We start from the raw sequence: 11764 nt of genomic DNA on the forward strand, positions 1-11764 counted from the left end.
GCATTCAAAAGATCCTTTTCTTTACTTTACTTCACTTCTGCTGCTGCATCGCTTCGTGATTTCCCAAACTACAGGGCGGGCTGAGAATGTGTATACATTAATCACACATCAGAAATTTTTGCAGTTAGAAGGAATTTGCTTTAACTCATTATCGTGCCAACTTTGACAGCCCTAGTATAAATACATCAAAACTGTACAGTACTTGAGCAAATGCACTTAATTACTTTCCATCTCTGTACATCAGAGCGCATTCTGGAGACTGGAATACTTACATCACTGTTCTGCAGGGATAAAATGCATTAAAAAGGGATTAGGTGTTTCTGTAAATTGAGAATTAATGCTCAAAGAAATATTTTTAGTGTGAAGAACTCCTATTTTTTCCACAACCTTTTCATCACGGTCACTACATTGTGTCCACTTTGAGGTTTTGCTGCATGTTCTTTAGAGTTCTCGATGTTTAACAGGGGCGAAGATGAGGTGAGCCAGAAGAACAACGCCCTGAAACAGGTGAGGGAGCTGCAGGCCCAGCTGTTGGAGCTGCAGGAGGACCTCGAGTCAGAGAAGCAGGCCAGAAACAAGGCTGAGAAACTCAAGAGGGACTTGAGTGAGGAGCTGGAGGCCCTGAAGACTGAGCTGGAGGACACCCTTGATACAACCGCTGCCCAGCAGGAGCTTAGGTTCTTACTCGCCATTTTACTGTCACTTGTGTTACACCTCTACCATTGACAGTATTTGGCAGAAGCCAGAAGGTTGAGACTTTGTGTGTGTGTGTGTGCACGTGTTCACTGTAGGACCAAGCGTGAACAGGAGGTTGCAGAGCTGAAGAAAGCCATTGAGGAGGAGACTAAAAACCACGAGGCTCAGATCCAGGAGATGCGACAGAGGCACGCCACAGTCTTGGAGGAACTGTCTGAGCAGCTGGAACAGGCCAAGAGGGTAACGCAGTCTTTCACAGCCTAGTCTGATATATCACAATTTTGAGCAATCCACAAGAAACAAGGGGGCTAAACTTTAGCATGTCACAACACTAGCGTTTGTTGCTGACTATGTTCAGTTCAAGGCGAACCTGGAGAAGACCAAGCAGAGCCAGGAGAGCGCCAACAAGGAGCTGGCCAGCGAGGTCAAGAGCCTGCAGCAGGCCAAGACAGAGTCCGAACACAAGAGGAAGAAACTGGAGGCTCAGCTGCAGGAATTCATGGCCAGGGTCACGGAGGGTGAGAAGGCCAAGGGGGAGCTGGCCGAGCGCACACACAAGCTGCAGGTAAGTGTCAATGTTTGATTTAATGCAGTGTCTGTGTCTCTGTGATGAATAGGATCATGTAAATCCTGTATTCTTAAGTTGAGACTGGCAACGATGAGGGAAAACAAATGTTTAACCACTGAACATTTACAACAAACTTAAGCTTTCATGTCAAAGTCTGTGGCTTCACAGCATCGTTCTTCTGGCCCACCTCGTCCCCACCCCCGTGAAGCATGGAGAACATGGAGCAAAACCCCAGAACATATGTTCGTTCTGGTTTGTTTTGGCCCAGACAAACGATTTTCCAGAATTTGACATGAAAGCCGAAGCTTGTCTGTACACACTTTGTTTTTGTAACAGAAAATACAACCACCATACCTTGTGTCCTCTGTACCTGTATATTTTCATTTGCAAATTCTTCAGTTATATTTGCAGTAGACAGTTTTCTTCTTACTAACATGCAAAACAAAAGCTTTACACAAAACACTGACAAATTCAAAAGTGAAGAAAACTGCTTTGGTACAACAGCACACTTCACACATCAGAGAAAAGATAGTTTATTTGTGACTGGAGCAGTTTGAACAAATATAATGACCAGTGACTGACAATCTGCTGGGACTGCAGCACTTTGGTACAGGTGTTTGGGAGAGAGTGGATATTTGATTGTTATAGATTCTTGATGAAACCAGATAAAAGTACAAGCAAACAGATAATTTGACAAATGTTTTAGAAATCATTTGACTTAAATGATTGTAATGTCTCCGTACAGAGCGAGTTGGACAACGTGTCCTCCATGCTGGAGGATGCAGAGAGGAAGGGGATCAAGACAGCCAAAGATGTTGCTGGACTAGAGAGCCAACTACAAGACACACAGGTGACGTACAGCATCTGAGCATTAACCGCCAGCTCACATCTAACGAAGGCCTTGGGTTAGACTAAGTAGACAAACATTCATTATCCTGCAGGAGCTGCTCCAGGAAGAGACGCGTCAGAAACTAAACCTCAGCAGTCGAATCCGCCAGCTGGAAGAGGAGAAGAACACTCTGCAGGAGCAGCAGGAGGAGGATGAAGAGGCGCGCAAGAATCTGGAGAAACAGATGTTGACCCTGCAGGTTCAGGTAGGACAGGTAGATCCTGGTGCAGTGAACACAGGACGTAAAGTTCTCAGATTCAAAAATAGGACAATATTGTCTTCGCTAACCGTTGCCTAGCAAGAATATGGCTGTGGATGCATGTATAGGCTAGAGCCATGAGAGTCCCTGTCGTTCATATCAATAAATTAGACCTAGTTTATTCTAATAAAACATTTGTTTACACTTTGGCTCAATGATGCACGTGGCCGCACTACTTTGAAAAAAAAACACCGCAATCAACAGGCTGTTTGGTCTATTTTCATATCATCGTGATCTTTTCGCCTAATTAGATGTGGTGGTCCTATCTCTCTGCAACAGGTCACCGTATGTGCACAGCCATTATCCATTTGTCTCGTAGCCGACAGCACGCCAAGTATAATGGCTACTATGTTTGTTTTGAGCATGTAACAGTAATAAGTATGTTCATTTTCAGATGGCCACAAGAATGAGTCCAACTCAGGTTCGGGATACACTGGCATGGTATAACTTAGCCAAACTAAGAATGGCACAGTCACAATAATGTGATGTGAAGGTACAACAGAAAAAGAAGCACTCCCATTACAGTTCAACATAACCAGATGTGAGAGGAAACAAACAAATTAAAACCGTAAAGGGGAGAAGTTAAAAGGTTCATGCCAGATGTGTCAGACTTCAACCCTCAAAAATTAGTTTGCTCATTTTTGTTGTAATAAACTGTCAGCCCATAATATAATATAATATTTGACCAAGATATTTAAAGAGCAGTGTCCACATGTGTGCTAGACTTAATACTTGAGGTTAATATGTTGCGTTTTCTGTTTGTAGCTGTCTGACAGTAAGAAGAAGCTGGACGATGATGTTGGAACAATAGAGGGGCTAGAGGAGGCGAAGAAGAAGCTGCAGAAGGACCTGGAGATGGCCAGCCAGCGTCTGGAGGAGAAGAGCGGCGCCTTCGAAAAGATGGAGAAGACAAAGACTCGTCTGCAGCAGGAGCTGGACGATCTCACTGTGGACCTGGATCACCAGAGACAGGTCGTCTCCAACCTGGAGAAGAAACAGAAGAAGTTTGATCAGGTGAGAAAACGTGATCCTGCTCGATTTTTATAGAAAATGATTTCAGATGGGGCGAGTTTGTAAGTCTGTCTGGGATATGTTTTAAACACGTCCATTTAATCCTTTAGTTTTACAGTTGAGACAGATTTTAGGAGTCACAAATGTAATCTTCCTAAAATGCCAGTCTGAAATATGACTTTCTCCCGTGTAGATGCTGGCTGAGGAGAAGAGCATCTCGGCTCGGTACGCTGAAGAGCGCGACCGTGCAGAAGCTGAGGCCAGAGAGAAGGACACCAAAGCTCTGTCCATGACCAGAGCTCTGGACGAGGCGCTGGAGGCCAAAGAGGAGCTGGAGAGGATTAACAAGCAGCTCCGTGCTGAAATGGAAGATCTGATGAGCTCAAAGGATGATGTGGGCAAGAACGTGAGTGTTGGGACCAAACAGGCACATATGACAGTAGAGTAGTGGTCTCACCAGTCTCCCTCTGTTGATCTCAACCCTGTCAGGTCCACGAGCTGGAGAAGTCCAAGCGAACTCTGGAGCAGCAGCTGGAGGAGATGAAGACTCAGCTGGAGGAGCTGGAGGACGAGCTGCAGGCCACAGAAGATGCCAAGCTGCGTCTGGAGGTCAACATGCAGGCCATGAAGGCCCAGTACGAGAGAGATCTCCAGGGTCGGGACGACCAGAACGATGAGAAGAAGAGGGCACTGGTCAAGCAGGTGCATAATAATGTTTCAACACTGAATGGCAACAGTTTAACAAGAGTTTACTCTCTTACACTAAGGATTTACTGGCTCCTGCTTCCAGGTGCGGGAGATGGAGGCAGAGCTGGAGGACGAGAGGAAACAGAGAGCCCTGGCTGTAGCCACAAAGAAGAAACTGGAGATGGATTTGAAGGATATAGAGGGCCACATAGAAGGAGCCAACAAAGCTCGAGATGAAGCCATCAAGCAGCTGCGCAAGTTACAGGTAGAATCAGCTCCAGCTCATAAATTATTCTCCAGTCATACCAGTCCCTCAGAAAGCAGCCGCTGACTAACACGTTGTCTTCTCCAGGCCCAGATGAAGGACTATCAGAGAGAGCTGGAGGACGCCCGAGCCTCCAGAGATGATATTTTTGCCATTTCTAAGGAAAATGAAAAGAAACTCAAGAGTCTGGAGGCTGAGATTGTACAGCTACACGAGGTACAGAGCAGTGGGACGTGCCAGTCTTCACAAACTAGACTGTGTTCAGACTGGTTATGGTGATGGTTATGTTGCACAGGGATGTCCCGGTTCAGGTTTTCTGGCCCTGATTTGATCCGATTCTTTTCATATTAAGCATCTACCGATACGATCCAATACTTATAGTTACCTACAGTAAATGTTCATTCATTCATCCATCTGACAGGTTGAAACTGAAACTAATCTAGCACACTGGATTTTTCACACATTTTTGGATCCAAATGCTGGATCAGTAGCACCACCGGACCAAAGCATAAAACATCTCTACACTGAAGTCATAGTCTGTGCAGCATTAAACATCTTGTGTGCACATTGCAGGAGACTCGCGCTCGTGTCTATACCGGGCATGTGTTCACTTGCACATAGGAAGTGCTTGGTGTACAAAAACCCACAGGTGTACCTGTAGTTTACAAGCTCCGAGAGACAATAGGCAGTATGTGTAGTATATCCAACCCCAGGGTAAACGCAGCAAAAAACAACAAAAAAAAGAAACACTGCACCCACTTTAAACAGCTGCCATGTTCAGTAGGATTGATGCAACAGACGACAGACCATGTGTTCTGGTGGATTCTGTGGAGAACGCAGCTCCAGAAAAACAGATCTGAAGCTAAAAAGAGACACAGCTACATGTGAGAGCCAGCTGACATGCAAGCAGTGCAGACACAAGTGTGGATACTCGAACAGAGCCTGACAGGACCTGTCGGTTACCTGAGGATTCAGGCTGGGTTTGGACGGAAATTTAGAAATTATGTCCGGGACAGGGTTGGATTTGGACACGTAGGTCAAGCTCGAGGCTGGAGCACTCAAAGGTCTGCTTTGTTTAATGATAAGGGGAGAAAATACTGTACAAACTCAACTGTGTCGGCTCGGACATTATATACTGTAGTCTTGTTGGGTCTGTGCGTGCAGCACAGTCGCCAGTTATTGGTTAAATGTCCACATCTTCACACCTTAAGCATTAACATTACAAGCACCATGTGTAAACACAGCTGACTGGAGGAGCAGCCCCTCCCTCTTCTAAACAGTGCCCGACAGAGAAAATAGAATGGAAAAACAATGCAGGACGGTCGGCGTCAACGCTTTGTGATAGTTAAGGGAAGTAGGGGATGTATCGCTCTTTAGGTTCTGATAGTGGAAACATAGCAATACAGGACTGTAGTCCTAAATAAGGATCAGAGTTTGATCTGCTTTATTCTGGCTGATGCAGTGTTTGGCTGATTGGTGCCGACAGCGATACGTATTATCAGATCGCGACAGCCCTAGTATTGTTCGAAGCTGATTTATGGTCGATTGGTTTTTTGATAGGTTCACTATATACTTGACCTGTGACACTGCATGGAAGGGTCCCTCTCAACATGAGCTGAAGTGCTGATCACCTGTCTTTCACCTTTGACCCTTCTCTGTAGGACCTGGCAGCGTCTGAGAGGGGCCGGCGCCATGCAGAGCAGGAACGGGACGAGCTGCAAGATGAAATCTCCAACAGCACCTCTGGAAAGTCAGTCGTTTCTATCAGCAAAGGCATCACATTCATGTCTATGTAGCTGCTTTCAGCCGGGACCTGCCGTTACATTTTGACAACAGTGACGTTTGTCTGACTGTTTGTCAGGTCGGCTCTGATGGATGAGAAGAGGAGGCTGGAGGCTCGTATTGCCCAGCTGGAGGAGGAGCTGGAGGAAGAACAGGGCAACACGGAGCTGCTGAACGACCGCTTCAGAAAGACGACCATGCAGGTATGGAAACTAGAGTTGTAACGATACTAGCCCTGATCAGTGGGACTCTCTCTGCTGGTGTACAGCACAGAACTAGAGTTTATTTTCTTACCATCTGCCACCACCCCCTTGCTGTTGTCGTCCTTCCCATCAGGTGGACACCCTGACTACAGAGCTGAGTGCAGAGCGCAGCACAGCCCAGAAGAGCGAAAACGCTCGCCAGCAACTGGAGCGTCAGAACAAGGAGCTTCGGGCCAAGCTGGGTGAGCTGGAGGGGTCTGTGAAGAACAGGTTCAAGGCCTCCATCACTGCGCTGGAGGCCAAGATAGCACAGCTGGAGGAACAGCTGGAGCAGGAAGCAAAGTGAGAAACTAATCCGACAGTCATCTCGCTTAAACAGTTAAAAAAATCCTAAACAAGGTTAAAATATAGAATAAGAACCGACTTCTAGACAAAACAGCTATGGGATCACATGTAACACTCCATCCTTCTCTGGTGAAGGGAGCGAGCAGCAGCCAACAAGATTGTGAGAAGAACCGAGAAGAAGCTGAAGGAAGTGTGCATGCAGGTGGAGGACGAGCGCCGCCACGCCGACCAGTTTAAAGAACAAGTGAGTATCACTGATTGGCTCTTTACAAGCAGCATCCTGGCAAATGCAGGTCTCAGTCTATTCATTTTACTTTCCTCAAAAACAAGCCTTTAAATATCTGTTCTAGTTGTAGGTGGTAATGTTACTTTGAAAAGGTTTTTGCATGTGATTTACTGAAACCTGATTGAAAAAGTCCTTTAACAGCCTCTAATGTTATGTACTGTTCAGAAGTTGACCTCTATCAAGGCTGTTTTTCTTCTAATTAGATGATGCAGGACTTGAAACGCTGCAGAATAAGGTTTTAGTGAATTCTTTAGTATCAAAGTAGTTCGGTGATAGTTGTCAGTACAATCAATAGTCCATAGCAAAAATGAACTGTTAATACCCGATTCGGCGTCAGTACTGTACACTGAGCTACAATCGGGCCTCAAAGTTGCTGTCTGGTGTAACTCACTCAGCTACATGTACTGAGCAGGAGTTGGAAAGCTTCACACCTGCATGAGAAACATTGGGTTTCTAAGATTTCCTTGGGTATTAATGTAATTTTGTCAGTACATACAACAGCACATAGAAATGAACAGACAATAAATAGCAAGTGTGGCATACTTCGCATTTCACAGCATAAACCAATATGGGCTGAAAGCAGCATCCAGGCTGCAGCGCACAGTAACTCACATCTATAGCAACATTACACTCGTTGTTGCTTAAAGGTTTGATCTGTTCACATGATTGAACTTTTAATGTGACATTTTCCAGAATACTATGCAAAACTATTGCAATAGATGCTTGAGCTCATATTCATTATAAGCCTATAGGATCTAGGATAAAATGATTAAACAGGCAGCCTGTAACGCCTCCTTCTTAAGTAGCAGCACTAACATATGACAAGATCCTGATCTCTGGATCTCATAATTATGACAAAGCAGTAAATGTTAAGTCATCACTCATGTGGACAGAAACTTTAACATGAAAAAGGAAGTAGGCTATCACTACACTGACTTTGATACTAAAGAATTAAAACCTGGTGATTTTCAGGCAGCATTCCAACCCCAGCATTATCACAGGATTACAGGAAAAAGTTCTCATAATTATGAGAAAAGATCAATAATTACAGCTTAAGATCATTTTTTTTCCCCTTTGGTGAATGTAACGTGCTGCCGTAGTGTTGCTCACTCCTTGAAAAAATTTAAGATCGAAAGATTCTGAGAATCGCTTGGTGTTTATCTGATGTAAATGACTCCAGTGGGAGATCAGTGCCAGGATCCAACGCTAACACCCATCGCTAAAGGCTGCTGCAAAATGCTCTTTATACTCCTTTGTAGAAAGGTAAACGGATCAAACTTGTACATTTGTGTGAAGGTGGAAAAGGCTAACTCACGTATGAAGCAGCTGAAACGTCAGCTGGAGGAGGCTGAGGAGGAGGCCACCAGAGCCAATGCGTCACGCAGGAAACTGCAGAGAGAGCTGGACGACGCCACGGAGGCCAGTGAGGGTCTGAGCCGTGAGGTCCACACACTCAAGAACCGCCTCAGGTACGTCTGAAAGCATCTGTGATCTGATTCTCAGAATTTATCCTTTTGTTTCCCTTTCCAATAACATGGTGCTGCATTAAAGAGAAATGTACGTAGCACTGAGCTCAGACTGAGTCAAAAATGTACTTTGAGAGTTATATGATCCTGTATATTAAACAGAAATTTGCAAACTGAGCAAAATTAATTCATTTGCTAATCCAGGGAAACGTGCCAGTTGGAAAATTACAACCAGAATAATTCAATACAAATGTACAAAATTAAAAAGCTAATGTTAGCTTGCTAATGATGCGTACTTGCACATCATGCAGGAAGAACGTCACATCCGTTTCAAATTTTAGTCCGGTGGATGCTTTTAGTGCCCTTCATCTCCAACATCCCAAACCGATGTTCTGTGGCACAGAACACAGTCTCTTGGGTCCAACAGGTCTGCTCCCATCCTGGGTTGGACCTCCACTGGCCACAGAGGGCTAGAAAATAGCAGAGTCGGGTGGGGGGGGGGTTAGTACAGCAGGATGTACATGTTTATATCAGGATTTTAGAATTGGCATTGCAACATTCAAATCCCATTTCATTGGATCATTTTATTGTCTCCTTTTGCTAACACGCTCCCTAACTCCACCCCTCCTCCAGGCGTGGTGGCCCCATCAGCTTCTCCTCCAGCCGCTCAGGCAGACGGCAGCTGCAGGTCGAGGGAACCTCCTTAGATCTCCTGTCTGATGATGAGCTGGAAAACAAGATCACTGACAACAATGCCAACGAGACACCAGCACCCCAACCCCAGCCAGAGTAGAAGGGAAGAAGCAGCCTCGACTTTGCCTCCCATCCACATACAAACTCTCAGACCCTCTGCTTGCCCCTCTGGCCACATCAGCACCTTCAGCCCATCTGGATAGATCTTCCCTCTCCACGCCGCCCACAGCATGATCTGACCAACACCAGCAGTTGGACCCCGGCGTTCAATATTACCCCACTTACTCTGCCTTAGTCCTGCTTGCTGGGCTGTATCAAAGCAACAAGACCACTTCAGTAACTCTCTAATCTGTGCACACATTAGATACGAGCTGACCTTTGTCTTGTGCATTCACTGGGCAGAACTCATCTGTCTGGATGATAATTCTCCTCTGTTGGACCAGTATGTAGCTGTTTAAAATGCTAAAATAATAGCATCGCAGTACTGAAAGGATGATGAAAGCAAACAACCTTCTGACTTTTCCCATCAGTCTGCAACAAACATTATATCATCTGAATCCGTTTAGTTATGATAGTTGGATAGTACTTTTCCCATCCTATGCCAGGACTGTTGGCTTGCATAAAAAATAGAAATGTGACTAAGCTGCCTTGTTGTCTCAGCGCTACAAACTGTTGCTTTAACTGGTTTCTCTGGTGTTTGACTGGTCAGTGCTGACTCTGTGAGAGCGCCGCAACTCCTTCTTTTGCTTCTGTGCCTCTTTTGCTCTCAAATCTTGTTTAAAACCACATAATCCTGTTCATATATTCATAAAGATATTTTCTTAAAATATTCAGAAATGTGCATATCAAATTAGTGGAAAGTTGATTCTTTGGTTTGTACGTCTTCCTACAGCTTTTGTGTTACCACGGCGATTGATATGTCAAACTGTGCGGGACTCTTTGTAGATGGGTGCTATGACTTTTCTTATCGATAACTTTTATACTTTTGAGTTAAGATTTAAAAATCCAATAGACAGACTGTATTTAAATATCTGCTCTTCTATACAGTCATTCATATTTTGAAATGCTCTGTATTGCACACTGATCATCATCATGTATAGTCTGAGTTCTATAATGCATTAAAGTCTATGGAGCCCCATTCACTGTCTTCGTTTTCCACACGTATAGTACAGATTACTAATGCCATTGTCAAAGTGCAGTGATCTACCGTGCACTGACCACGAGCACTGTTAGTTTTATACTTTCAGACTTTAGTTTAGTACAGTTCTGATGAGCATGTAAAATAAAGTTAACAGGTTTAAGAGGCATTAATCCACAGTTAATTACACCTTGGCATTAACATTTCATTCTTGTAAAATTATCTTAGTCCCACACAACATCCGTTATGACACGATTTTAGCCCCATAACAACACAACATGACAGACGTAGGGCATCAGAAACAAGATCAGACAACTAGCGATCATTTCATCTCATATAGTATGTCATAGTAAATGTCAACTGATGCCTCACGACGCCCTGACACAAAGATGATCATGTCAGAATCTTTCTTCGTCATGTACGATGAAGCCGACAGGAGCACAGGTGGCTCTTGTGAACCATATTCATTGGATATCACAGTGAAGCAGCTAATGCTAACACAGTGAAGCAGCTTAGCACCACCAAGTCATGAACAACATCGGGCTGTGATCTGTCGAGTACCAGTCATATCCCTCGTCCCCTCTATAACTGTGTACTCTGACAGTGACTGTCGTGACAGACAAAAACAAACATGTAGTCTGAACCAGGCCACGTCTGCCAACTCAGTTGCTAGGCAACACCCCCATGATTTATGGCACCCATCAGATTTATGCTCAGATCAAAGGGTGATAGTTTTATTGCCTCCTCTTTTCACACCTGGGTATTTTTATAACCCCAATTAAAAGATTTGACACCTGTTACTTTTCAGTGGATTTTAGTGCTCTACGTTCTGACGAGTGCTCTGCGATGATCAGGGTTTCCCGTGGGAATAGGACTGACTGGGGACCAGCAGGTGTTTCAGCCCCGGTGATTAAAGTAGAAACCGAAACAGTTTAAAGTTTGAATAAAAACTAAGTATTTTATAGGTGTAAAGTTTAAAAGAAAATTCAAAGTTTGAATAAAATGTAAATAAATAATGACAAGGATTAAAGGAGAATTTAAATATGGAATAAAAAGAATTGCCACTTATTTTTATGAACACCCCTTTTTTAACTGATGCAGTTTAAACCCTACCACTTCGTTCCATTATTCACTTTCAAGAAAACACCTTTTCTAACTGGTGCACAGTTTGTCTAAAACCATAAGTCTTAATTAAACTTTAAATTGTCTTAATCCTTACATCTATAAAATAAATTCATTTTATTCAAACTTCAAATTGTTTTTGGTTTTTAATTTAATCAAATACAAGGTTTGAAACAGTCCTCCACTAAACCTCAACTGTTGGGGTGCGGGGGGTGGGGGGGGCTTTCCTCTGCACTAAACTTTAAACCAAGAGAATAATGATGAATTTGTTTAATATTAATTGAATATTCAAACTTTATACCAAACTAACATCAGTTTTTACTTTAAATCAAACAAGGTCTGAAACAGTCCTAA

At 43.9% G+C, this 11764-nt stretch overlaps 1 protein-coding gene and 1 long non-coding RNA gene across 2 annotated transcripts in view; one reads left to right on the forward strand and one right to left on the reverse strand.

The window, feature by feature from the left end:
* The window catches only part of LOC109974654 (myosin-10-like), a 56439-nt gene extending 46132 nt beyond the window's left edge, over nt 1-10307 (forward strand). The window contains exons 28-43 of the mRNA XM_020624972.1: nt 465-677; nt 792-936; nt 1055-1261; nt 2010-2114; nt 2206-2358; nt 3178-3426; nt 3617-3829; nt 3913-4125; nt 4214-4375; nt 4463-4591; nt 6037-6125; nt 6237-6360; nt 6494-6702; nt 6841-6949; nt 8288-8460; nt 9091-10307. Of these exons, the coding sequence (XP_020480628.1) occupies nt 465-677; nt 792-936; nt 1055-1261; nt 2010-2114; nt 2206-2358; nt 3178-3426; nt 3617-3829; nt 3913-4125; nt 4214-4375; nt 4463-4591; nt 6037-6125; nt 6237-6360; nt 6494-6702; nt 6841-6949; nt 8288-8460; nt 9091-9250 (2653 nt within the window). The 3' untranslated portion in view covers nt 9251-10307. The remainder of the gene's footprint in view (nt 1-464; nt 678-791; nt 937-1054; nt 1262-2009; nt 2115-2205; nt 2359-3177; nt 3427-3616; nt 3830-3912; nt 4126-4213; nt 4376-4462; nt 4592-6036; nt 6126-6236; nt 6361-6493; nt 6703-6840; nt 6950-8287; nt 8461-9090) is intronic.
* Nucleotides 8445-11764, reverse strand: part of LOC109974655 (uncharacterized) — an 11871-nt gene continuing 8551 nt past the window's right edge. The window contains exons 2-3 of the long non-coding RNA XR_002277006.1: nt 8754-8927; nt 8445-8531 (exon numbers count right to left, since the gene is read on the reverse strand). This is a non-coding gene — a long non-coding RNA (uncharacterized LOC109974655). The remainder of the gene's footprint in view (nt 8532-8753; nt 8928-11764) is intronic.

The sequence above is a fragment of the Monopterus albus genome, unplaced genomic scaffold (assembly GCF_001952655.1).
Source record: "Monopterus albus unplaced genomic scaffold, M_albus_1.0 scaffold342.1, whole genome shotgun sequence".
Classification (NCBI taxonomy): Eukaryota; Metazoa; Chordata; class Actinopteri; order Synbranchiformes; family Synbranchidae; genus Monopterus; species Monopterus albus.